Source organism: Eimeria maxima, genomic scaffold (genome assembly GCF_000499605.1).
Source record: "Eimeria maxima Weybridge genomic scaffold, Emw_scaff9, whole genome shotgun sequence".
Classification (NCBI taxonomy): Eukaryota; Apicomplexa; class Conoidasida; order Eucoccidiorida; family Eimeriidae; genus Eimeria; species Eimeria maxima.
The window spans coordinates 12,886-40,088 of NW_013566847.1; the positions used below are offsets into that span (position 1 = coordinate 12,886).

Here is a 27,203-nt window from a genome sequence, read left to right on the forward strand (position 1 = left end):
AAGCCGTTATGGTGCGCTTTCACGTTTTGTCGAATAGACATAGAGTCAGGCGAGTAGCCTTCCAGTGTCTCGCGGGCGCTGCAGTTGCCGCTGCTGTTGGAGGTAAGCAGACTGAACCTAGATATATATCTATATATATATGTATATATCTTTTTTTTGTTGTGGGGGGGAGGGGGGGTGACAACTGGATACTGCTGTTGGGTCCTGTGCCTACCTACTGGTTCGCCAGCCGCCAGCAGATGCTTCGGCAAAATACCGTGCGTATAAGAAGTGCCTCGTTTGTTGATACCGCTTGCAGGGCCGGGAGCTTTTTGTTGTGGATGGTGTGCCCAGGTGGAGGGTTGCTGCTACTGAGACAACACAAGCGGACCCGCCCCCCATCAGTGAAGGGACAAGGAAATGTCCCCGAAGTGTATGGAACGCCTTACCAACCCATCACCGCAGCAGCGCTTGCGAAGGACGTTGAATTATGTAGACAGCGGCAGCTACAGAGGCTTATCGGCCTAGGAGTATCCGTTCCAGTGGCACAGGCAGCAGCAGATGCCGCAGCGGCCGTAGTAGCCTGCGAAATCCTCGACACCTCTTGGGCGGAGAAAGTTGCAGCTGCATGCCCAAATCTAGGGCCTTCCTCTGCACTGTTTGCTGCAGCGAAGTCAGGTGCTCCACTTGAGCTGCATATGCACCTAAAGGACATCTTCTGCGCCTCTCTGAGAGCGGCACTATTGAGTGGTGTTGCAGCTCTCCAGCATCAGCAGGTGAAACAGCCCCAAGGGCAGCTGCTGCAGCCAGAGACAGATATTCACTGGTTGCTTCTGGAGACGGAAACTGTTTTTAAGGATGTCTTTTACGACCCTACCATTCGTGCTGCAGCTTCGGCCTGCGACTTCGCGCAGCCGGCGCACGAGCTGTTGCTGACACTACAGAAAATCCGCGCTCCTCAACCAGCGGGTAGCAGCGTTCCAACAGGATCGCTACTACCGCTTTTGCTGACGGGAAATGGTAGAGAAGCGTTGGAGGCATTTATTGCTGCAGTTGATAAGCAGGTTCTTGGAAGTCTCTGCAGTAGCTGGGAACGCAGCGGCGTGTTGCACAAGGAGGCACACCAGCAGCAGCGAGAACATGAAGGGCCCCCACGACGTGTGCGACAGCTGTCCGCGCGCAATACAGGCAAAGACGCTGGCACTCCCATGGCCCTTTCATCTTATGCAGATGCAGCAGAGCGGTAACCCCCGAATAACATAACACCACGGCTGCTGCTGCTGCCGTTATTGCAACCCCAACTGCAGCAGAAGTGACAGGAGAACTGCGATGCTGCACTGCCGCAGCTCGCAAACGAACCCTGTGGCTGGAATCCCGTAGTAGCTATGACATGCAGTTGTCTTATTTTGTGGTACTGCAGCTGCAGGGCAGACTTACACTCGAAGGCCCCGCTGAGTGCCCCATTGTTTCTGAGGGCTTCAGATATCAAGGCTGCCAGTGAAAGCATTTCCAAGCATGGCTTCTGCGTAATAAAGAACGCCCTCACCCCCGAGCAGCTGCAGGAGGTACAGCAAGCCACCTTTGCCTCAAGCGAAACAGTAAGTACATTGCGGGGACTCACACGGTGAAGAGTGGCACTTGTTAAATATTGGGCCTGAAGTGTTAGCGACTGCACTGAAGGAGGCAGACGAGCCCAATGTAGCGAGTGTCTGGACAGGCATCAGAAGGAGGGTTGAAGATGAAAGGAGTGGACCCCAACATTTACTGTACAAGGCCTACCTATGGTGGGTGACGCGGCTCTAGTCTTGTTATTGCTGCTCTCAGCTGCTTGGTTTGCTGTTGTCATTCCTGCTGCCGGAAGAACGAGCGTTGTCGTCCCCAACTGAGCGTGCGCTATTTTGTGCCTATTAGGGCGCTTACACTGTCTCCTCCGCGGGTCTTTGATAGAACAGTCTCTAATCAACGCGCAGCGGTTATTTATGCCACTAGTGCATTCATACCTTTCGTCTGGAGCTCCGCCGGAGGCAGGCGGTCATCAAGGAAAGACACTGTGGGGAACCCCGGATTCGTAGCGTGGCCACGGCTTACAAGTTGCTTCAGTTCTTTGGAAGCTGTCTTGGGAGCAGCCTATGGGTGCGGCAGTCTCGTTTGTTTCCCTCAAGTGTGTACAGAAACACCGGTTGTGTTGCCCTGTGTTTGTGCTGTATTTGCTGTAGGGTATTTGTGTCCGAGATGCAGACAGTAAATGCAGGTGCGGCGGTCTAGAGTCTTTGTTTCATACCGTTACTGCACCGTCAGCGCGTGCAAGTTGGCGGGGCGACCATAGCTGTGGTGTCTATCATTTGGTGCCTGCTCAGATGCACTGGCGCTTGCACAGCCGTGGCATCGCGACAATTCACACAGGGGACTGACTGTGGTGTTGCCCTTGGTGCATATTGACCCCAGAAATGGACCTACAGAACTGCTTCCTGGGTCGCACGTCCTCAGTGGCGAGGTAACCACGAAACGCTGCGTAGCCGTGTTTTCTTTTGGTGTATGGAAAGTGGTAAGATTCTGGCAGTTGGACAGCCTCTTTCAACGATTCTATATGCCATACTTCTGCAGGGCTTGTCTTTCCTTGCAGGAAGGAGAGAATTGGCTTAAGTGGCTGTGTTTAATTCCAGTGTTTTTAAAGACAGTTGTTGCAGGAGGATCCACAGTAAAGGCCGAAATACAACCAGGAGATGCACTCGTGTATGACTCCAGGCTTCTACATCGGGGCCAAGGTGAGCAAGTATCCTGCAAATTGACTGCTGAATGCTGATGGATGCCTGCCTAGTTATTTGCTAAGGAAGGCCGACGATAGGAAGCATAAACCATGGTCTTCGTCGTTTATGTGGACTGTCGTCCGTCTTAAAACAGCAAACGAAACTTGGCACCCTCGCCCAACCCTGATCCTCCGTTACGACTACAAGGAAACACCGCCTCCTGGACAGTACACGAGTAGGGACGTCGTTTGGCTCATTTCCCTCCATATGCTTTAGCTTTCAGGACCAGTTGCGTGCCCGCATGCGTTGTGTTTGGGTTTTTCGTAAAGTGCCAGTGAGCATGAGTTACCTCGAATTTGTCTGTATGCATGCTATTTCTTGCAGATATCCTTCGCTCCCTTGGGGCTTCGGCGTTTGGTCGAGTAGTGGGTGGATTTCTGAATATGTACGAAAAGCTGTAGTCATTCACTGTCGAGTGGGCAGTGTGGAAATTTGGGAATTCGGTTTCACCACGGCGTGTCATTTGTGCAGCGTGCATATCCGTTTTTGTAGAACAGCTATCCCATTAGGTGAGGAGCGCAGATGAGGAGGCTTTGCTCCGATGCTACGGTTGGATTACAAGCTTCTCGCTTGTTGCTCACCCTTAGAGACATCCACAGTCTTTTGCCCGCTGGTACTGCACGCTCAAGACTGTCCATGTCCATCCCATTTGTTCGGTCATGTACTGTCGAGCACTTCCTGTAGGCGAACAAAAGGCATTATTGGGCTGGCGCCGTCAGCACAAACTGTTGTTCCTTTAGACAAGCCTTCTTGAGGCTTGCATGCCATAGGATTGGTAGCATGCAAAACAGCAGCTTTTACCGTGCACTTCAAAGACGAAATACGTAAATGTTGGTCAGAGTAGCAGCCGCGAGGCGGTTATTTGATGGAGAACTTAGGCCTGCAGGCGTCAAATCGATAGCATATTCCACCCGAGAGGGAACAATACCAGAGTTGCTGTTTAATAGTATCAGGACACCAAACGCTTATATACTAACTTTCACTGTGCAAACAGAGGCTGTTGGCCGGCCACGTTATAAACAGACATTGATGACAGCCAACCCCGCATCTGGAAGATATGTCCCCAAAATTGCATCTCAAAGATAGTCTAGCAGAACGGAGGCGTTGTGACTTTGGAAGCTTCAACGCTTTTTGCAAGGGTGGCACGGGCCACCCAGGCTGCAACAAACGGCCTCCCTCAGGCATCTACGTCCGTTTCAGCATCTGCCCTTGTTCTGAGCCAGACTGACTGTGCTGCTTGTTGTGTACAGCTCTTCTATTTGATATGTCTTGCACGTTGTTTTGACGCTGCATGTTCCCTTCACTATGCTGCAACGTCCTCTAACGGCATTCCCAAATTGAAAAATCGTGTGCATCTGCCACTAAAGGAAAACCAGCACAACATTTGGCATGAGGGCTGTACAGCATCTTTACCCCGTTAGACGTGCTGGGCTATGCTGCAGAGGCTTGTGCTCAGCTTACGTGTTGGCGGTGTTCGACCGCTTCAACTGTGGAAGTATTACAAAGCAGGAAGGACAGTTCCGTCGTCGGGAGGCGTACGACATGCAATTCGGTGAGAATCTACTATCATCACAGGGCTGCCTACGTCTGCATTCTCAGTGGGGAGAGCTTTACACACTGCCAGAATTGTGTTCAAGTCTACTCGTGAACGTGAAACCGATCGTCGCCAACCCCGAGTCGTCAGTGGCCCTACACTGTATGCGAGCAGTTCTGTATCTCTATGCAGGCTGACTCTGCAGTATCTTAGTAGTACAACTGACAGGTGTGACCTACGGTGTACGCCATAAACTTTTATACAAATGTGCAACGGTCGTACGTAGGGTTCTTAAACAGGATCATCTGTCGAACAGAGAGAAATGCATTGTTCTTCATTGGATTCAACTACCAACAAAACTCAAAGGGTGGAACACTTGAGTCACACAAAAGACTAAACGCCCTCATGGAAACTGCTCTAAATGCATCTTTCGTCCATTTAGGCTGCGCAGAAAAACTGCCATCCACGGTAGATTGCTCTCCACAGCTGGATTACGAGGATAGATAACCACCCTGGGAAAGCAACTGAGTTGTATCAACTGTTCGGTACAGCCCAGATTCCCTGTATACCACGCATAAAGCAACACACTCCTTGCTAACTGGTGGGGCCCCACAGTTCAAAAGTAGACCCTGAAGCAGTAAAGCAGGATAGTCAATTGACTAGTCCGTGTGTGTAGGCCTAAATAATACGCACCGAAGGCAGCAAATCAACCAGATATTGCCAACGTGTCCACCCTGGGGATTTAGTCCCAGCAGCGGAGTATGCACGTGGTCGGAGGCAACAAGCTTAGCTCTTAATCGGAGTCAGTTCAGCATTATCAAATATGGAATGACTGCCACTACACAATTCTGTTTTGAATACGTGGTTATGAAACACGGACAAACACAAAGACAATTCATGCCAAACGAAGGCCAGGGCCGTGGAGCCCCCATGTCTGAATGCCACCCTCCCTGGTTGCGGAAAAAGAACTGCAAAGCCCTCCACCAGATCCGGTTTGATATGAACTGCAACCCCCACTCGGTCTCAACCTTTCAGCTCCGAAACGCCTTGTTCCACCCGACCGCGTTGGATATGCCCTCTTGCGGCTTAAAGCTCTGCAGTCCTCGGACAGTGCGCTCTGTTCTTCACTTGTATCATCATACCTCCTAGTTTCACCTGTTAAACGGAATCACGTATCCGTCGTCGTCCAAACACAGAAAAGCCAGACTGAAGATTGCTGTCGTAGTCCTTGCAGCAAGAAGCACCAGTGCGGCCGGCTTGAGCCTTTGCTGTTCTGCGGCCTTGTTGCCCATAACAAGGCCTCCGCCTAAGGAGCGGCCCACTACCTCTGGGGGTTGGCGCATGATATCTTAAGGAAGCTCACGGGGCCCTGCGGCTGTTTGAGCTATTGAGAACCACCAGAAGCAGGGACCCAGCTGGCTGCAAGAGGCGCTCGTACATAGGGGCCATCAGCGATTCCAAAGGGCCCAAACGTGCCAGACCAACCTGGAGAGCTATGGTGAGGTTTGGTTTGCGCTAATGGTGGGGCTGGCATATGGCCATTGCCAATACCCCTGTCAAAATGCGCTGCAGTTCCGCTGCCTGCTGGGATATGTTGTAGTGGGAGTTGAATCTGCTGGCCGCTTGTGGACGCTGCGGTCTGTGCAATTGATCCAAGAGGCTGACTGAAGCCAGGCGAAGCTGATATTAACGGATGAGTGACTCCAGATCCGCCGCTAACTCCCAGTTGATTCAAATAATGTGGCAGTGCGTTACCACCTCCAGGCCGCACGGGCTCACCCGCAGGCACTCCAAAAAACAAACCAAACGGCCCGGAAGAAGTGCCTTCCTGCGTACTCAGAGCAAGTGATGGCAGGCCAGAACCTCCCTGCTGCAAGGGTTCACCGGCAAATACTCCAAAAAATGAACCAAGCGGCCCAGTAGAAGTGCGTGGCATGGGTAACATCAGAGGCCCTCCGTTTGGCGGGTACGTGAACTGAGGTCGCTGCCCCTCCGGTCTTTCTTCGTTGTGGCTCCAAGCTCGTTCAGCTGAAGCAGAAGTAACTCCGCTCGGATATCCAAAAGGCGCTTTTGGAGGCCCCCCAATGCTGGTACTGAACATTCCCCCTACCCAAACAGCTGGAAAAGTCCCCGTAGGAGCCTGATATATCCCAGGAGCGGTCACTCCACAGTATCCGGCTAAGTGCATAGGGCGGTTCTCTGCTAGCGACCTAGCCCTACTTCCAGATAGTCTCATGGAGGCGAATGCACGGGCACAGTTCGCAAGAAGAAACACTATCGCTAGACTGGCGGCAATGCAGCCGACCTTAAGGAGGAATGGGTGGCGGAATGAATCGGATCTTCCACGCCTTCGAAACCTCACACTGGTGGCCGTGACACTGCTTGGATGATTATCCAACGAACCCGGTTCGGCTCTATTAGATGATATGGTAATAGAAGGAAGGAATCCCTCTCCTCCTTGCATCTTGACAGCGTCTTCTCGTAATTACAGCTCCGCAGTTCGAAGAACACCGTCAGTTTGTCTCAACGGCCTAACATGTCGTTCAATTACATGCTTCATGGGAATTACAGACACTGAACTAAAGGTGATATATATAGATATATAGACCATGTGATCTGGACCTACCAGCTTGCGAATCTACGTGTTCCTTTGGGGTCATCTCCCCACGGGCACGACTGCTTCCACGCATCTTGCCCGGGTGCCAGGTAGCGGCGGTGGACTCCTTGCGGTACAATACCACAGATGCTGATAAATGAAGTGTTTAAATTTATATGGCGATAAAACAAACAGGTTTAAGGTTTCTTGGGCTCTCCGTCCCCATCGGTGTCTACAGGGTTGCTCCACAAGGCAGTCAGATTAATGGTCCAAGAAGACAGGCTTTCTCAAATTGACACGTAGCTGTAGCTGTAGCAAATGTTAAGGGATAATCACCAACGAAATGTTTAAAAGTTGTCTTCAGTGTCAACTGTCAGCTAGCTCTCTTGCAGGCTTCCCGGTTCTGGTGAATAAAATGTGCGGGAGGCGGGCGGGTGTTGTTTGACTTCACACGCCCCAAAAAACTACGATGAACCACGTTTCCAATGAACCTGGTTGACAAATTACTAAACAGCTAGCAGTCTAGTTATTATTTACCTTCCGGTGCACCTACGCACTCCACTGCACCAAATGCAGAAGCCTGAATTCCACTTTATCACTCTCATATAAGGATAGGTTTTTCCATCGAGGGGAATCCTGTACCTTCCAAACACCGGTGATAGGTTAAGCAACCTTCCGTTGGACCGACAAAGACGGGTAAACTGCTCTGCACCTGCCGACGTTCTTGCGTTAAGCAGGAATACGGAGTACTTGCAGTACCGGGGGTGTGCGCTGGGACTTCGATGAAAGGAGGCGTCCGTAGAAACACGAGAACCGGTCTTACACACAAGAAATTACCTGTTTAGAGTCTAGAAGTCTGAGCCAGATCTAGCAAAAGATACAACAGTGCACACTTGTTCCTTGCTTTCCAGCATCCCTTTTTAACATCGAAACACTGTTGTCGGCCAGAAGCTAGACCTCGATGTGGGAAGTGCACATCCATAGCCCCCGTGCCACACACTGAAGCTCCATGGGACCGCCCTAGAAGAAACACAAGAATGGAGGGCAGTAAACTATAGTCTACGATGTTCGGCAGTTGTGTTGAGCCTTGATGGCGTGGTTCTCGAGGATTCGCCCCCTCTGAAAACGCACAAGGGGTGGAGCAGCAGAAGCTATCTTTGTGTTGGGTAGGTCGCTTTGCTGCTTGTTCGCGGGTCGGAATTCTGGATTGCACTGCATATTTGTGGCCAGCATGGGCTTGCTATCAATACATCAATATAGGTTTCATTTCTTTACTGTTCAGTACATGGTAAATCCAACCCAAGGGACAGCAATATTATTGCCACAAGACACAGCAGGACTAAACTGAGGGTCGGGACAAGCCCTTCACAACTCGAAGGTGCCATAGAAAACGCGAATATTACTCTGATTGGCTGCTAGGAGGACAATTCAACTGTTTTTTTCGTTGACAATTGGGGGGATCATTTAATTAGGAGCATCTGCTTCCCCCCCTCCACACACCAGATCAGCGACCAAAAGGGCATCACACAACCATCGGAGAAGCGCAAAGGGCATTGCACAAACAGTGGAAAGGACACTTAGCCGGCTTGGAGCGAAGTGCTCCTGCACAGCAGAGGCAAGTAGTCGTGTCCCGGCTTGTACCCATGCCTCTTTCCTGTTTTATGTTTGGGGTTCTGCACTCTATCGAGCTCTTCTTCGCCCCTGTTGGCGCACTTATCGTTTGTCTGAATGCGAGGCACAACAGTCAGGCACAGCAGCTCCATGGGATTGGGCCGCTGGGACCCGGACGTCTGGATACTGGGAAAGGGGAAGGCTCAGCAGTTTCTACAAGCAGTGCGTCTTCTACTATTAGTATTTTGACTTCATTGCTGCACCAGGTGGTCACCGTTGCAACTAATGGTACAAGGCAGTCCTACGTGCAAGCGCAAAAACAAGTCGTCCTGTTTGGCGTAGTCCTAGGAAGGCACGGACGACCCATTATAGCCTTGTTTTGCAGCAACAGTCCCTTGTGCCACTGCACAAACAACTCATAAGTACTGGAGCGGCGGTCATGCGTTCCGGATAGAACACCTGGGCGACCATCGACAGCCCTAGCAACACAGCCTCAAGGGCACGGCAACGTACAATACACAGCAAATCAAGAGTTTTCCAAGTCTGCAACACTCTTAACAAAGCAAATGCCACTTTGAAAGCAACTGCATTAGGCTGGGTGGTGCAGCATTGAAGCAGTTGTCGAACTGGATGAGTCTAAGGACAAACCACGTTCGCCCGTAGTGAACGGGTCGGCCGGGATTCTGCAAAATTCCTAAATAATGGGACAGACTCGTTTCTTTCAGGGTTGGGAAGTTAAACCCGTAAATACATCCAAAGTTTCAGTGCTTTCGTGCACTTTGAGAAGGCAACACCCCGAACTCTAGCCCTGTAAAGTTGGCCTACGGGGCATGCGAAGCGGTGGGCTGCAGTGGACGCTTTCGGACTTCAGCCCAATGATCAGGCGGCCAGATAATTCACTGCGTCCCATCAGCGTTCAGATGGCCGATCTTTTGGTTACTCGGGGGCCCCCTGAACTCGGGCACTGACCCACTTGGGTCAATCTTGCTTTCGACAGAACGGGGACCCACCAACAGAATGGGCCAGGGGAGAGGGGATCCCCCCCCCTCCGCCAAAATCTTCTTTTTTGATTTAATTGGAGGCCCTTCAGTGCACTGCAGTTGATCTTTTGACTTCTCACAAGGTATGAAGGGACAGGACCCCTCTTCTGTGTCCGCGAGTCTCCTGGGGGCCCCAGGCTCCTCACGTTCAGGAGGAGCCAAAGGGGTGTTGACATCCCATGGGGCCTTTCTTGGCATGGCAGTGACTGCAGCAGTCATAGAAGTCGGTCTGGACCCTCCAATAAAGGGGCTTGACCCTTTGGTGTCTGAGGTTTGCGGGAGACCGCTTGCTCGAGTGCCAATTGTTCGCATTTATGGGCCTTGGGGACCCGGAGGCCCCCACTGCTGTCTGCACTTGCATGGATTGTTCCCGTATTTCTATGTCCCTGCCCCTCCAGAGGCCTACGGAGATGGGGCCTCCGCCTTTTTGCGTTGTTTCTCCCGCCGTTTGGTGCTGGAGGCGGACCGCCTTATGGCCGCTAAGGCTCGTGGATCTCAAAAGGGTTCTCGGCCAGCGGGAACCCGAGCTAGCAGAGATGGGTTTAATGACATTTCTCTGCAGCGGGAGGCGAGGGCCGTGAGAGGAGATGAACGGCCCAAAGGGGGCCCTCTGGTGCAGAAAATAGAGGTTGTGAGGCGTTTGCCCTTCTACGGATACCACAGAGACTTCCACTTCTTCTTAAAGATATCCTTAACGGTACCCGACATGGTGGGCCCCATGGCTGCTCTTTTGTTGAAGGGTGCTGTAACAGGCTCTCCCCTGCAACCCTTTGAGGTACACCTCAGTTTTCAGGTGAGCAGTTTCTCTGCTTGTCTTGCCATCCTTTTTTGCAGCTTTTATGTTCTATATCTTGCCTACTGTTCATTTTGTTGTTTTTGTTGTTCTCAACTGCGCTGCTCGATGCGCTGCCTACTGGCGCGTTTGTCGCCGCTATCATGTTATTTTTTGTTGTGTGAGTCACGCGAGGGGATACAGAAGCCCTCAGGGCCACCCTTGTGTGCCCTGCTCCCAGCCATGTGTTCAGACCAGACGGTGTGCATTTTTGTGGCAAAAAGACCTTTTCTGGTGTTTGACGGCCTCGCGTCTTCTGCCTATGCGTTCGCTTCACCTTGTAGTGTTGGGTGCGTGCGGCTTTGTTGGCACATTGTGGGCTCTGCAGACCCAAGTGTTTGCGGACCTCCACTTGAAAGGGATGGCTCCCGTGTTTGTTGACAAGCCCTTTTTCAGGCTTCCTGTCGTTCTTCACCCTCTGGCTGCAGCAGGAGTTCAGGAAGGTGTCCAAGGAAGCCGTCTCTCCACAGTAAGTACTGGGGAAGATTGCCACCACCGAGGATCTGAATGACTTAATGTATTTCCACGAGCAAACGGATAGGTTCCGGAGGGGGCCTTGGGGACCTCCCCTCTCAGCACAGGAGTTGAAAGTGCCTCTGGGGCCTACTGAGGAGAAGAAATAAAAGGAAACCCGAGTGCGTTACTGGCATGCCGCAGGACGGGACACCAGGATTCTTGAAGGACGAGAACCGGATGGCCTTGAGCCCAGAGTTTGAAATGCTTGGTGTAGGGGCTCCCAGGGCCTTCGCTGCGCTTGGGTGGGGAAGGCTCTTGCAGCAGATGTGCCGACTGCAGAAATCGTGTTTGGCTCCAGAAATAAGTGCGGTGCCTGGTGCTGCAACAGCGAAAGAAAGAGATGAATCTACTAAAAGGACCAGTAACAGCAGCAGTACTGTGGTACGGCTATGTGACCTTATAATGAAGGCCACTCCACCAAGGGGCCCGCAGGGTCTTCGGGTGCTGAGTGTCCCCCGCCGCAGCAAGTGCGTATTAGAGGTAGACGCAAGGGTGGAACAGGTCCTGAACCCGATAGCAGCCGCGGAGGTGGCAGAAATGGAAACAGCTGCAGTACCAATAGCGCAAAACCATCTGGGGCAGCACACACACCAAAGGACTTCACCCGTGCAGAACGAGCAGAGGCAGCAAGCTTGCTCACTGAACCCACCCACCTGCAGCAGCAACATGCATAGCAGCGGTCTGGGCAGCAACAACAATGGCGAAGCTTTTGCTGCCCGGCTTGTGGGCAGTGTCGCGGAATATTGGAGAGAAGAGGCGGCTAGAGCAGCTGCCCTTGGTTTTCCACCTCCTTCAGCTTCGGGCTTGGGGTCCCAGGGGGGCCTCCGAGACTCCTGCGTGGACGGTACTCCTGAATTGTGGAGGAATGCCCTTCACAACACTCTGAAGCGCATTGATGCGTGGAGGCAGCAACAGAAGCAGGAGCTAGGGCAGAAGTCAGTGCATCAGCGGCTCCCCATGAAGCAGACCACCAGCAGTACTATACTGTCGCAACCGAAGCAGCAGCAACAGCAACAACAACAGCAGGTTGGCGTAGAGGTTATTCCCTCTTCTTTATCTTCGAATTGGGAGGCTTCGCAACCGTCCGTTGCCTCTGATCCCGAGGCAGAAGGGGAGTCCTACACCCCGGGGTCTGCAGATGCAGCCCAGTGTACTTTCTTGGATGCGCCCCTTCAGCCACTAGAGCCCAAGGAGCATGATGCCTTCATGATGCCACAGCGTCGCCAGGGGCGCTCTCTGGGGCTCTGCAGCAGCCAGGCACATGAAGGGGCCCCATGCCTTCTCAGCCAGGGGCGGCCGCCGTCGCAGAAGGCCTCTGTCGGGCTACAGCCAGACGTGAAAGTCCCACTTCCTTCACCGGACGACTTACATGATCTTGCAGTAAGTAGCAGCAACAGCAACGGCAGCACCACCAGCAGCTGCAGCGGCACGGTATTAGTTGTGTCTATCTTCTGTTTGTTGTCAGGATCTCGGGGACGAGGCATTTGCGGCGTTGTTGACTTCCCAGAGGGCGGAGGGTCCTTTCTCAGAAACAGGGCAGCCGGAACGCTTAAGGGGACCCCAAAGAATTATCCCTGTCACTGGAGAGTTGGAGGCTCTGTCTGAAGGCAGCAATGCGGACTGCAGCAGCCTTAGCGATAGCAGCTCGCCAAGACGGCCCTCCCGTCCCCGAAAATCCCAGCAGATTCAACGAAGAGCTTCAGAACAAGGTCCCAGAATATCGGTACAGTGTAACAGCGGAAGGCTTGAACAGGCAACAGCCAACAGCAGCCACACCAAGCGAGGCAACAACGGCTGCAGTTGCTGCTGCAGCTCTGCCCACACTAGCGAACGAAAGCGCTGCTCATCGGATATGGAAGACCTATTGCTAGCATGCGAGGCAAGATCGGCAGCTCAAGATACTTGGTGTTCGCAATACTCCCAATGGAGGAGGTCATCGACCAGCAACTACGTGCGCGCTCATGCTTTTGAGGCAACCCCAAGAGATGTGCCAAACGCCGGTGAAATCGAGGCTTCCTGCCCTCGAGGTGCCTTCGGTGGATTTCAACGGGCTCACATGACAGCGGCGACAGCACCAGCAACACTAGAAACAACCACAGGAGCTTTTCGCAGGGTGTCGGCAGCAGAAGCGACAATAGCGGCCGTTTCAGCACCGAATAAATCCGACGAAGCATGCAGCAGCTCGTCATACACCCCAACTGTGAAGCTTGACCCCCGCTCCTCTTGCGACGACCTGTCTCCGACTCAGCCGATCAATGCATCTAAGTTGAGGTCCCTCTGGGCTTCCGGGCTCTGTAGTGATTCCCCAAAAGCAACAGCAGCAGCAGCAACAGCAACAGCATCACTTCCAGGAGCGGAAGACGCTTCCGCGGATACCGACCCAATGGGCAACATACGCAGCAGAACCAGAGCGGTGCCTCCAGGGTCGTTTGGAAGAAACAGAGAGTTGAGGCCTTCAGCTCCATCTGAATCCGGTGTATCCGTCATATCTGTACCACCTACGCCAGCTGCCATGGGAACACATACAGATGAGCCAGGCGCTGCTACCGTTGGTGCTGCAACATCTGGTACACCACAGCTGGAGGAGGAGATCACTCCATTCTACAGCAATCCACGCGATGTCCCAGCTGCAGTTAATCCTTTTGCGGCCACACCAGGGGGCCGCATGCTCCAGCAGCAGCGAGGGTTGACTCCGCCGCCGTGCGCATGTAATAAGGCAACAGCAGAAACGGTAGCAGGAGGTAGCCCGAAAACTTCCGAACGAGTGGAATTTCAGTCAGAGCTGTTGCGATTCCTCCACAGGCAGCAGCAGCTGCGGCAGCTAGCTGGGAAGCCGCATCCGCAGCAGCACCTGCGGGGCCAGCAGGAGGGTGGCAGCAAACGCTGCTTCGTATATTTTCGCCCCCCACCAGACGACGCTCAAGTGTTCGGGAGCTGCCCTATAAAGGTCAGACGAGCGTGGCAGCAAAGGATCACGCAGTGCGAACTTCAGCAACAACAGCTAGAGCCAAAGCAAACGTGCCAGCAGCACCTACCAAAGGACCACGGGCGGGGGCCCCACTTGGAGCATTCATATAGTCTGCCTCCATCCGACAAGGAGAGACCACCGCAACGGCAGCAGGAAATGCAAGACCAAAAGCTACATCAGGCGCAACATCTGGGGGCGACAACGTGCGGGGAAATGTTGCATCAGCTGTTGAAGGAGGGGGTAGGCCAGAAGCCACAAGAGACCGAAGCAAGTGAAGCAAAGACCCCTTTCCCACGAGCAGCTTTTGACATTAGCAACAGCAATAGCAGCAGCAGTCGAAGTAGAAGAAAAGTGCGCATGGCAACCCGTCTCGACAACAGCGGCAGGATTGTCAGCTACGTGGATCCGCGACCGATCCAACAGCAGCAGGAAGTGGCGTTTGCTGCTGCCACATCTCAAAGCAGCAGCAGCGGAAGTTCTAGCCAGGAAGAGCAGAGTTCTCAAGTAAGCATTGCTTCAGATGTACTGAAAGCTAAAAGGTGCCTATGCAACCACAGCGACGAGGGAACGAAGGTCACAGGTCACCAAGGGGCCCTTTCAGGGGCCCAGACAGCAACCTATGGTTCGCTGCTTGCGCTGGAGATCATCACAGAATGTCCAACTACGGCGGCGACGGAAGCAGCAGCAGCAGCAGCTACACCAAACCCGTGGACCTGCGCTGTATTGGCTATTTGCTTTGTTCTTAGAGATGAAAGGCTGCAACGCTGCGCGTCGCGACTGCAGCAGCAGCAACAGCACCAACAGGAACTGTTGTACTCTGATGTTAGTGGCGTAATCATATGCGACCCCGTGGCAGCTTCCAGGAGTTGTTGTTGGCGTCCTCCATTCGCTCTTGGGGTCCGGCAGAAGGTCTCTGGGAGCAGCGATTTCGCGAGTATCGACAGCTGTTTTGACAGGGACTGGTGGCGATGCGTGGTTAGTACCGAAAAGGAGTTATTGCTGCAGTTTTGCAGTGTCGTCGCAGCAGCAGACCCTTCCCTGTTGCTGCAGTGGGAAGAAGGGGGTCGAGGCTTCAAGTTTTTATGCAGACGTGCGGTTGCTCTGGGTATCGGACACCTGTTCAATCTGAGGTGCAGCCGTAGGTAAGGCAGGTCTGGCCATGCAGAAGACACAATAAGCGGGAACAACCAGACGAAATAGAACTTAGAGTGCTTGCAGAGTGGTAGAGAAAGAAACAGGTAGACTGAAAGGCACCAAGAAGAACGCACATGGGTGGCACCGGGTAGAAAGCAGAAGCAAGCACGCCCAACTGCCAGAGTGTTACCCCCAACACAGCCGAGCCTGAATTGCAGGCACAATCCACGAAGGTCACACCGGCCTAGAAGTATAGTATTGTCTTGTGTATGGTAGAAGGAAGAGCTAGGCAAGGCAAGCAACGGCAAGATTCCTCAGCAGAACCTAGCATCGGATGTAGGCGACTCACTCCGTGCGGCTTTTGTGCGTAGGGCAGATGACATCTCTTCTATCCCAGTCAGCTCGGCGGCTCCCAGATCGGTAGTTTCTGGGCCTGTAAGGGCTTCATGGGTTCTGGGAACGGCTGGACGCCCCGGGGCCGCTGGGGCAACGAAGCCAGTTGGCGGGAGGCCTGAGGTCCGGCGGAGGAGACGGTGGGTGCGAGGGAGCACTGCAGTGTCTGGCCGCCTTGTGCTTGAGGGCTGGCGTCTGCTGCAGAAGGAAATGAAGCTTCAGCACTCCGACCTAAACGGCGTTGCAGCGGATGTCTTGGGGATTATTACCCCATCAATTCCCTTGGCCATCACTGCAGCCATATGGCAACAGGCGCAGCAGACGCGAAGAAGAAAACTGCTGCAACAGCATCAGCGGCAATCACAACAGGAGGAAGATTTGGGGGCTCTGCAGTCAGTGGCTAATCTTGTGTCACACGTCATGAATAGGTGAGTCACACCCATGGTTCGCACCAGCTGCTCCTCGGTTGTAGCAGCGTGCGCCAGAAAGCATGGTGTCTGTGGACAATATGCTTGCCCATCTAGGCTGTTCCCTGCCCCATCAGAGTCCGGCTATGTCTCCGTCTCGTGGACACCAGCGAAGTGCTGCCCCGTACATGCGAACTCGCGAGGCTTTACGGGTGCTCTCTGCACTCTGCGCTGACACGCGGCAGTCAATTCAAGGTAGAAAATATTCTTCTCAGAGCTACGAAAAGGTTGAACTGCGTCCTCGTCTCTCCGTCCAAACAACAGGCATGCCGCAGCTACTTCATAGGTGCAGGAAGGAAGGTTGTAATGGCATACATCCTATTTATCGCGTTTAGAAGGAAATTTCGGGTTGGGCTATGAGGGGGCTGTCATTTATGGGACTTTGAAATGGTGGTTTAAAGCAGGGTTGAGGCTTTGTTGAAGAGCTTGCCACATAGAAGTCGCTTCGATAACAGGGTTAAAACAAGGGTTCAGAATTTCGCTCCAAAAGCGGCACGTCTATATAGGAGGGTTCGCACGGGGGCAAGTGTAAAGAGTTGTTCTGTGCTGCAGGTCACGGAACAGCCAGCCACTGTGGGAGTGCCTTTGGTTCTTGAGCCTCTCTCTGGGTTTTACTTCTCACCTGTTTTGGTGCTGGACTTTCTGTCGCTTTACCCCTCCATCGTAATTGCCAACAACATTTGTTATTCAACCTGTCTAGGGTCTGTCGAGGTCAGCACCTGGCAATTAATGGACGTTGATAGTACTCCAAGATTTTGCAGAATTACGTGAAGCGAATCAGTCAGGCTCCATTCTGTAGAATGTGTAGGTCTTTCTCCGGCTCACATGAGGTTTGAGTTTAGGATAGGTTTTTAAGGTTCATTTCTTATGTTTCGCGTTCAGGTGGACCCTTTAGAGTCCGAGATGAAGACGTTGGGTGTCTTGACGGTCCACGCACCTCCTGAGATCTTTGCACATGTTATGCAAGCGCATGCAGACGCCACTGCTGCAGGACGTGAGTCAGACGCTGTGGATATGGAACATTTAGACACCAGGGCAGCTTTCAGATTCCCTTGTTTGTGGTGTTCCCGTGGAAAAGAGAATGGTTGCTGCTGCCTATGCGATGGCACTGCTGGCCCATGCTCGAGGAATCCGCAGACATCGACAGGGCTGTTTGTTGGGTTTCCCTTGCTTATTCCACTCGGGATCAGCACAAAAATAATCCTCCTCCTTATCTGTTGCCTTTTCCCTGTCTTCTTTCGCTTCTCCGACCGCTTGTTCCGTGCACATATGTACACACTGCAGCAAGGAAGTTATTCCCCCTTTTATCGTACATTTTACCCGGGTTTTGTGATTAGAATTGCCAACGTCGTGTTAGGGTGAGTGCGCAGCGTCCTCCTGGCCCAGTCCGGGGGTTCCTGGAGACGATCCTATGAGGGTACTGCCAGGAGGCTGCATCTTCGTTTCGCGCCGCGTTCGTCAGGTCAGACAACGTCGCTGTATATTGTTTGCGCGGCATACTGCAGTGAATTCAAAATACCTAGTTTAGGGCAGGGGGCTGATCGCTAAAGAATTACGGTAGCCTACAAACACGAGACAGGCGTTCTGGAGGATGCCTCCATAACGCCCTGTGAGGGACCTTCCCAGGACAATCTGGAGTGTACATACACTCTGGTGGTTGCTGACCACAGGCTGCATGGTAGGTTGTGTATTTTTGGGCATGTGGAGCAGGGTATATTGCCGACACTCCTAAACGACATCTTGCAGACGCGTATCATGGTGAAACAGGCACTAAAGCGATACCAAGGTGACGGTTCAGCTTCAAGCTTGGTGTAGATGCAGTAACACATTGGTGCCTGCATTTAGATAAAACACCCCTCTCTCTTGGTTATGTGCCTAGGTAGTAATCGTTCTGCATATGTTGCCCTTACCTCTTTGAAAAAGTCGTGACAGCGTTGGACTGCGCCTCCTAGCAAACTCATATATGGACTGTGAACGCTGGGGACAAGCGCACAACTTCACTAGCCCTTTTGTCCTTGGTTGTCCCTTAGTTCGTCACTGCATTAACAAATATACACATTTTTCTGGAAAATATATCAGTGCCTCATTTGTTTTGAAAACGGTTGATTTCTCAGTGTACCAGGCAACTTGAGGAAATAAATGTGTTGGAGGCTTGACCGCTGGTATGCCTGTTCAGGTGGTGGGATCGCGGACCAGACACTCTTGAGGAAATTGGAATATCGCCAGTTTGGTCTGAAAATGATTGCTAACGTCACATACGGGTATTCCAACAGGGACACACCTGCACGCACATATGCACTTGCAACTGGATAGGCAAACATATCCACTTACATGCAAGGTTACCATGAGTGCACATATATGCATGCGTTTTTATGTGTTCATGCTTTGACACTATAGCTGACGTTGCTCAGTGGATGCACTGGCGGAATTTGATTGTGCATGCCTTGGGCCTCGTAGTAAATTTAGAGGCTTCCTGATTGGGGAAAGGGTTAAGTTTTCGGATGATAAGCTCTGGCCACGGGATTGCATGAACTGTGTTGACCGCTGCAGATACACAAATGCAAACGTGAGCGGTCGAATGCCCTGCGCAGATGTGGCGGATGCGATCGTTGAAACAGCACGGGCAACTTTGATCCGAGCCATGCAACTTATCGAACAAACCCAAAAGTAGGAAACAAGAAGCCGAAGATAATAGTGTTCATGCATAGGGGGAACGCCGTGCAGAAAATGTATATTAACAAGCATTAGATCTTGCACTTCAGAATGTTCGTTTGTCAAATTTCGTAATCGTACAGCGAAGAGCAATTTAGTTTCACTTAGTAATATATTACTCATCTGCAGCTGAGAAATATCTCAGATCATGCACTACGTTGCTTGTACGGTTTCGAAAATTGGGTCCATTCACTTATGCGAGGGCGGATGTGTGAAATAGCTGCAGTTACAGTACAGCAGGTGTTGTATATCTATGTATCTGCCCTGGCATGAGACCAGCGGATGGATCTAATGGACGGTTTTCCTATCTAATCGATCCTGCAGAGCAGCCGCACCCAGTGGGAATGTTGGCAATCGGACAAGCGGACTGTGGGCCCTAGAGGGCGTATAGAGGCCTCAGCAGAAGAGATTTGTGCGTCTTGCTGGAATTGTGCACCACTTTGCAGATGGGGCGCTCGCGTGTTGTACGGGGACACTGACTCGATTTTCGTGCTATTAAAGGGTCGGTCGCTGGAAGCTGCATTTACCATTGGCCAGGAGATCGCAGAAGCCGTGACGAGGAGCAACCCCGCCCCTATTACTCTGCAACTCGAAAAGGTAACAACAGCTCATATTTGTCATACAGGCTTCAGCTGCTGTACTCAATAGCAGCAACTGGAGCGCCATCATATGCACTTGGTGCACACGGAGTGTAGAATATGCTGGTAGTCATGCATAGCCGCTCTTGATTAGTGTCTGTGTGTATGTGTATGTGTGCGTGGTGGCTTAGTTCCTTATGGTGTTATGTAGCCTTTTACCTTAGTTCTGCGATCAGCAAAACAAAGCAAGCCTGAGGATGTTCACTGTTAACGTGCATGTGGTGGCAGTATGCAGTTGGTAGCATGTGCAGTTATCCACAGCCTTGCATTTAGATGGCACAGAGTTGGCGTGCACGCGGGGCTCAGGTGTACCTGCCTTGTTGTCTGATCACGAAGAAAAGATATGTTGGCAACGCTTACTTCTCTCCCACTGGGCCGCCGACGTTTGACGCGAAGGTACGTTTCTGATTCAAAGTCGTGTCTGTGCTCCCTATTGTACCTGATACACAATCTTCCCTTTTACCTAACTATGCATACCTGTTGTTTCTCGTGTACGTCCGCAAATGACAGGGCATAGAGACCATCCGCAGAGACCAGTGCCCCCTGACATCGGCCCTCTTAGAGAAAAGTTTGCGTATCTTCTTCCAAACGAGGGACCTTTCCAAGGTCAAGGAGCTGGTGTGTCCTGCTGCTGCCACCTCAAGGGGTTTCTTGCGTTTAGAGCTGAAGCCATCCCTTACTCTAGTTCAATCTGCAAGTTTGATGTTGATATAGTAATCGCTTATAATGACTGTGCGCGCGAGACGAAGGACCCCAGATCTACCTGTCAATGCATTTGTGAAGATGTTGCGGTCCGTGTGTCCTGCCACAGTCGTTGTGCGCTGCCACATGCACATTTACTTCTTCTTTCAGCTGGGGACATTCTCATATATTTCATTGTGTTGTATCTTTTCAGCTATACAGAGAGTGGAGCAAAATGTTACGAGGCCAGATACCGATCCGACATTACATTTTTCATAGGAGGGCCAAACTTGGTAAGGTAGAGACCCAAAATATTTGAATGTGCGCATGTCAGTGCATAGCACCGTTAGCATATTTGGGAATGTATCAGCAACCACTTTTTTATATCTACTCCGTGCACCAAACGTTGTAATTCAGACGTCCACAATTGCAGTTTTGGCATGGATATTACAACAAACGCCGCAGCTGCGTGACAGAGTATTGCATACAGATGAACACAGAAGCCCGCTTTAACGCGTTTGCTGCAAACCTGAGCGTGGACGTTTCACGATGCACGCCTGCAGGCCCCATGCAGAGTATTTGCGTGCCCTGAATACTTAGACTGGTACATGTGCCGCGGAACATGCCTCAGGCACATATCGTGCGGAGGCGGGGGAGGCCCCTGCTGGGACCCTTCCTCCACAAGCCAAAGTGTTGTATGAGCGGCTGCATCACCAAGGGCAGGAAGGAGGAGCAGCTGCAGCTGCTGATTGTTACGGCATGCGCGTTCCCTTCGTTTTTTCCCAAGTAGCGGGGGACACTGACGTGCCGCTAGGGGCAGCAAGCACTGGGCCCAAGGGTGGCACAGCAAGGCTTATCGATTGTGCCACGTCCCCTGAAAATGTCTGGGGGGGGCGGCGGGATCCCACGGAGATGCAAGCGCTGCTGAATGGGCGGGTGCATGCCTCCGTACGGCACTTTGCTCTGTTACAGCGTTCAGAAGAGGGCTTGCTGCAGCAAGAGCAGCAACAGCAACTCCAAGAACAGCATCCTGTGGTGCAGCTTCATTACCGCTACTATATCACCAAGCAAATTATTCCAGCAATTGACAGGCTCTTTTCCCTGTTGCCTCCTCCAGGGTGTGCAGATCTGCTGCAATGGTTCAGAGATATGCCCAAGCCTGCGCAGCCGCTCGCGGCAGCGATGGCTTGTCGTTCACCGCTGAATCGTCAGCAGCAGCAGAAGCTGCTGCTGAGACAACAGCAGCAGTCGTTGCTGCACCAGCTTGGCATAAGGTCACTGACGGCGAGCGGCTCGGCAAGGGAACGGCTGGTGCTGCAGAGCTTTTTCGCAGGTGCTTCGTGTCTGTTCTGTGGGAGCAGGTGTAGAGAGTTGGGACCCCTTCATTTGTCCTCCTCTCCTCAGAAAGTTCTCAGGCTCACACAAGCAAACAAACGAAAGAAAGCAATACGCGCCAGCGCAGAAGAAGCGGAGGAGGCAGCTGTCCGCAGGAATCTGGTGCAGCAGCTGCTGCATAGCGAGTTCAGCAGTCCAAGCAGCAGCAGCTGCAGCTGCAGCAATGCAGAAAAGCGACCTATCTCGGAAGGGCTACTTCAGAGGAGGAAGCGAAAGGGAGCGAGTACAGATATGAAGAAGAGAGTTGTCTTAGTGCCGCCTCCTGTCTGCAAGGAGTGTAGCAGCAATCCGGCGCTCGTTTGCCTCCGTCTCAGCCAGCGGCTCAACAAAATCGAACGCAGGCTGGCGGCAGCAGCAGACCTATGCAGGCACTGTGCAAGTGAGCTGCGCACTACAGATGGGAGAGGCCCGCCCCTGCACATCCTACCCTTCGGCAGCTAATATATGTATACCTGCATATTTGTTAAGTCCATAACACGTCTAGATACCTGCATTATTCTCAGCATGTACACACAGGTATCTGTGTGCATACTCGTATAAACATGCATGTACCTAGGTTTTCGCATGACGAGTAGGAAAGGATGGCCTACAAATGGCAGTTCTGGTGTTAGCTCTGTGTATCAAAAGATAAATTTTTTGGGAAGTACGGCGGAACAGCTTTGTGGCAGTGGATCCCCACTCGTGTCTAGGCACCAAGGGTGCTTGCTCCCCAGTGGAAGAAATCACTCTTCTGAGTCTTATACGTGGGCAGCTTTAGTGTATACGGCGAAGCCTATTTCATGGTTTCATGCCTTGTGGAGTGTAAAATAATAGAAAATAGTCAGCATGTCGTGATGAGTAATTTGGGCCACATGTTTTTGTGGTTTACTGCCCGCAGGCTCCCGCATATGCGCAGAAAGCTGTTTACAGGCCTGGCACTGCGACGTGTACTACAGAAGGAACTCAGAGGCTGAGAGGCTGAAAGTTGTACAGCACCAAATGCAAAATTTAGGGATATATGTTGAGAATGGTGCTTTACTGGCTCGGCAGTGAGCTCCAGAGATCTGCAGGAACAGTACACTTCCTCTGCTGGGTTTCCGTTCATATTTATGTGGGAAAAGTATCTTAGAAGCTGGTGCAGGAGCTGGTTCCGCGGTGTATGCAAGAGAGGTCACTGTGGCTAAAACTGTGTGCCTTTGTTTGAAGGAAATAAAGTTGGGGTGGCGTTTGCGGAATCGCTCTGTTACGCCAAATGGGGTTGAATATTTAGAGATAATTGACAGTTGAATTTGTTTTTTCTATGAGTTGGAATTGTGCAGCCCACGACCTTGCCTGCTCGGGAGGCTGGTCGGGAATATACCGCTGACTGGATCATCGACGATCTGCGCACTAAAATGGAGGTCAGCTTAAATAATTTGACCATCATAATTAATGTGGAGAGTTTTTAGAAAAAATATGTAACTAGCCACTTTTGAAGTTTTACGGCCTACCTGTAGTTGCAGTGAGCATCGCCGGGGCCAGCGGGTAACCGAGGGGGTGCAGTCGAGCGGTGGGGCCCTCCGTCCTTCGTCGGTGCTGATTCCTCTTTCCGTTGAAATCCTGTAGCTTAGATTCGGAGAGAAGGATAAAATTAGGGGAAGTCGACTGAAAGACTCACGACGTTAAGCTTCCACGTTGCCAGAAGCAGCCCGGGGAACCCGCCAGCGAACGAGCGGCGCTGGGGACGTTCGCCCCACCGGCCTATGTAGCAGTAGTACCGTGGACTGCATATTAGCGCTTATGCTGAGAGGACGTCCTTGCCCATGTCGCGCGAGGGCTTAAACTGTTCATGAGCCTTCCTTCGGGAACTTCCCGGCGACGCCTGCACAGCCCTATATCCCTTTGGCGCTGCAAACCAATAGCTAGCCACTAGCAGCAGGCTTTAGTAAATTACAGTTCCAAGCGGCCACATACTGCACATGTGAGCCACTGGCTACACGCTTTAAGGAGCACAGCCCCACCGCGCTGCTGCGCGCTGGGAGGTCCGTAATGTTCCACTCACATGGGGGGCCCTATAGGGCCCCTTCCTTGGATTATCTTGACTTCGGCTCGAGAAACATCGAACTACCTGCTCACGAAACAGGCCAGAGGGTGGCTCAGGTGACAGTCAGAAGGGGACAGGCATCAGCTGGCCGCGGGGCACCGCCCTCAAGAGGCCCAGGAGCGCACGCCCAGCCTGACAGCAACAATACTGTGCATAATCTTTTGGAGGATCTACTAGTTCGCGGCCTTCCGGTAACACTAGGGGTGCATCCAGGGTCTCCCGAAGGACCGTCGCTTGGCCTTAAGCAGGAAGGCGTTGTGCTGTATTTGCCCCTGGTGAGAGAGTGCCAGGGGCCCCCAAAGCTGCACGTACACGTAAACCGGAGTGATGCCCCAGGAATCCAGCCTCTTCAGGTCTGTCTATCGAGCTCGACAGTCTCCTTCTGTACAGAGTGGGGAGCATCCAGCGGCGGGGCTGCACCTGATGAGACCGCACGACGCCGCAAGCTTGGCGAAGCACTGCCTGCAGGATACTCCTCGTCGGCAGTGGCGAGCACTGCAAGCCACATAACAGAGCCCGCAGCAGCCGGCTCTTGTATTGTCCAGTTAATATCTTCTTGCGGGTCTCTCCTTTGCTTTAAAGCTGACCCGATGGCCCCACTGGAGAATCAACTTGCCCATGACGTCCTCTGCATCTTCAGGGCATTTGACTTCGATACCAGTCAGTCAAAAACCATAGTTTTGGCCGTAGGGTTGACTGCAACCTCCACAAGCCCTAAATGAGCAAACCAAAACTGTAAACACTACTGAGGGATTAAATGACTCACATATTTGTGGAGAGGCTGTGGTCCCAAGTGAAATCATAGGCGTAGCCCCACATCACCTGCGGAGGAAGTGAAGCTGCGGACACATACACTCACTGTTCGTTTGATGAAGCCGGCAGGCTATGATAGTTCTGCTTGCTGTATTCAGTAAGGCTGTATAGCTGCCTCTGTGCTGCTGTAAAGGAGGCACCAGCCCACAGTCAGTTTGAGGAAATCCTCGATTCTTTGCCTCTCTTCGCCTTGAAAAAGGGGTGGGTCGGCTAAGCCATGACACCGAGAGAGATCTGTAGACAACCACCTCTACAGGTGTAGAGAGCACGTTGCACGGTCGAAAATCAACCCCTCATCATTTCAATCTCGGTGTATCACGTGAGGCCCTTGTTTCTGTCTTGCTGAAGTACCGTTTACACTTGTCACTCCATTGTCCTACACAGCAGGCCTTCAGCTGTATCGAATGTGGCCTTCAAAGCGGCAAAAGTAGCAGCGAGCACAACGGCAAATACAAGAACAGCAGCAAGTGAAAGCCCCGCAGTGGGGGGCTCTGTTAGCCCGGAAAGGGCTCATGAAGACACCTGTCTGCAGTGGCCTTCATGGGGAATGGTTGACCCCGCCCTCCCCTGGGCCACAGCGCTAGCCTGCAGCTGGATTGTGCATATAGCCAACCACGTAAACGCCACTTTGACAGCAACAAGCATAAATGAATATAATTCCCAACTCCCTAATTCGTGACTCCCTTTTCTGTGTCCAAGAGGGCTATCGGCTTTCCTTGTGTTTGCGCTCTAACCAAAACCTCTGTGTGTGGTCGTCACACTCTGAATGTCTCAGGAGGATGGTGTCAGAGAGCGGCATGCACTTATCTCCGCCTTCCGCCGGTTTGTGTTTTCGACAAAAGAGAAAGGCCCTGGGATCGTCTCTGGGATCGTTTCTGCAGTCGAGTGTCCCAGTGAAGGTTCTTCGCTGGGCCTTGACACCACTGTCCCTTCCGAAGCAACCGTTGCCGTAAGCACTTGAAAGGCCCTCCACACCTAACCACAAAGCCCTCAAGTAATGAGTGGACAGATGCCGTTGACCGTATGTAAGGCTGGCTGAGAACTAATCCATACGATAATGCTGTGTGTTCTGTGGCAGGGTGCTTCTGCGTGCGGGGAAGCAGCGGAGCGCTGCGCAAAGACGAGGCAAGACAAGCTCAACATTATTCACCACTTACTGTGTGGAACCTAATGGCACAGCATAGGAGCTAACTCCAGGATGCATACACAAATCGTTGCGGATATTTGGTGCACCTTGTGCTTATCTGCAGCGAAGGGGAGAAGGCCTTGGCAGGAGGCCCGGCACACCACTGTGCCTCACGGAGCCCTCAAAAGTAAGTTGCTTCTTTCAAGATTGGCTGCACGAGCTTACTCTACAGTGCGCTCCTAGTCCGTTTTTTCCCTGCAGGTGTTCTTACTTAGTCTTGCTGCCTGTTATCCCTGCAGAACAAAAGCCCTTAACCCACACGCGGCCCCGTTTGTTCCAAGAGCTCCCTTTTCAGCATCAGCGAATCCCTGGGGATCGGCGGCCCACAAACCTACCCTAGGTGCGGAGTGTCCCGTTGAGGGTTCCTCGGCAGCAGCAGCAGTAGCAGCAGCGGACACCCCACGAATGCCAGCAGAACCAAACAAAGCAGCTGCAATAACCGCAGCTAATGACCCTAGTCTTATACAGCACTTCGATGCATTCAAGGATTCTCGACTGGCTCGCCAAGGGTGCCCTAAACAACCATCTGCAGGCCTTCTGGGTGCTGGAAAGCAGCACCGATGCAAGAAGTCGTCATCCGCCACAGCACAGAGGGCTCCGAGGGTCGACGTTCCAGAACATTCGCGCAGTGCGTTTTCTCCTGTGCAAGAGGAGGGAAATAGACCACAGCCACCGCTCCAGCAGGGGGTGAAGGAGTCTCAACAGCAGCAGCACGTACTCCAGAGCACACCATGGAAGCGCCGGCCGCATTCAGCCCCTTCAAGGAGTGCTGGGTCGGCGGCATCAGCTGCAAAAGCCTTTCCCAGGAAGTGTCAATACACTTTATCTGCTATGCTAGGTATGAGGAGACAGTCTCTGCTGCTACAGCCTCCAAACAAGGCCTTTAACTTCGTGCTGCAGCAGCAACAACTACAACGCAGCCCCGACGATTCGCCGATGCCCTTCTACTTTCCTAGTGCTTTGCCTGGTGCAGCAGGAGCGGATATATGCCCTGCTTCCCCATCCCATGCCTTGGGAAGGGCAGTTGCCCCTTGTGTCCCGAGGCCTGCTAACTACGACATTTTCTGCGCGCCTCCCCCACCACCTCATCCTCGTCGAGAAGGGGATTCTCTACACCATCGACGATTTTCTCAGCAGCAGCCAAAGAGGGGGCAGCCACCCGGCTGTTCAGGAGGCTCCTGGGATGGGTTCCCGAATGCTGGACCCCTTCTGCCTCTCCCCAGGACAGCACCGTCTGGGCCCCCTCTCCTACCCACCCCAAGAGGCCCCCCAATCGCCGCGGTGCCCTTTCAGAAACTCGACCAGCGTGGATTGCTCACTGGCTACTGGGGCCCTAGTGGACCAGGGCCCACAGGAGCAACAATCCATACTGGAGTCCCTTGGATCCCAGGGTCCCCTAGGACTTTAGGGCAACCAGCGGGCCCGCTGCTGTTCTCCCCTATGCAGCAAGACGGAAGCCGAGTTCCTCTGCAAGCAGTGCCGTTGCAGCAGCGTGATCTATTGCAACAGCAAATGCAGAACCAACTTCAACAAAGACTGCTCCTACAAGGGGTCCCCTCTGCTGCCTTTCCAGAGAGACCCGGCCCCCCAAACCCCCAATATATTCGCAGGCCCACCCGATCGTGTAAGCCTAACCGAAAAGGCATAGGATGCCCGCAGCAGCGTAGGCAGAAGCAAAGCCAACAACAGCAGCAGCAACCACTGCACAACCAGAGTGCAAGCAACAAGACAACCCCAGACCAGGGAGACAAACCCTTCTCTGGGGTCGTCCCCTTGCATAACGAAGCTACACTTCAGAAGCTGCTGGGGATGGTCACCACACTGTTGATGTCCCGTTCA

The 27,203-nt window shown here is 52.6% G+C and overlaps 3 protein-coding genes across 3 annotated transcripts; all 3 read left to right on the plus strand.

Annotated features, from left to right (window-relative positions):
* Positions 1 to 8: 8 nt before the first annotated feature.
* On the plus strand, positions 9 to 3,187 carry EMWEY_00001740 (hypothetical protein, conserved; the record flags this gene model as incomplete). Its single annotated transcript, XM_013483002.1, has 7 exons — positions 9 to 102; positions 334 to 1,222; positions 1,406 to 1,577; positions 2,196 to 2,220; positions 2,337 to 2,473; positions 2,603 to 2,744; positions 3,111 to 3,187. The coding sequence occupies 7 exons, from the start codon at positions 9 to 11 to the stop codon at positions 3,185 to 3,187; spliced, it is 1,536 nt and encodes a 511-aa protein (XP_013338456.1).
* A 6,465-nt stretch (positions 3,188 to 9,652) lies between these two features.
* EMWEY_00001750 (DNA polymerase zeta catalytic subunit, putative) lies at positions 9,653 to 21,744 on the plus strand (the record flags this gene model as incomplete). The annotated part of the gene is made up of 16 exons (XM_013483003.1): positions 9,653 to 10,360; positions 10,728 to 10,868; positions 11,057 to 12,295; positions 12,381 to 14,858; positions 15,294 to 15,838; positions 15,955 to 16,072; positions 16,430 to 16,588; positions 16,760 to 16,871; positions 17,248 to 17,339; positions 17,588 to 17,663; positions 18,054 to 18,138; positions 18,428 to 18,544; positions 19,036 to 19,186; positions 19,738 to 19,940; positions 20,123 to 20,201; positions 20,509 to 21,744. 16 exons carry the CDS (start codon positions 9,653 to 9,655, stop codon positions 21,742 to 21,744), a joined length of 7,539 nt encoding a protein of 2,512 aa, XP_013338457.1.
* A 1,566-nt stretch (positions 21,745 to 23,310) lies between these two features.
* Positions 23,311 to 26,772, plus strand: EMWEY_00001760 (hypothetical protein, conserved; the record flags this gene model as incomplete). Its single annotated transcript, XM_013483004.1, has 8 exons — positions 23,311 to 24,025; positions 24,277 to 24,383; positions 24,954 to 25,127; positions 25,257 to 25,336; positions 25,429 to 25,491; positions 25,604 to 25,873; positions 25,994 to 26,202; positions 26,384 to 26,772. The coding sequence occupies 8 exons, from the start codon at positions 23,311 to 23,313 to the stop codon at positions 26,770 to 26,772; spliced, it is 2,007 nt and encodes a 668-aa protein (XP_013338458.1).
* Positions 26,773 to 27,203: the final 431 nt, after the last annotated feature.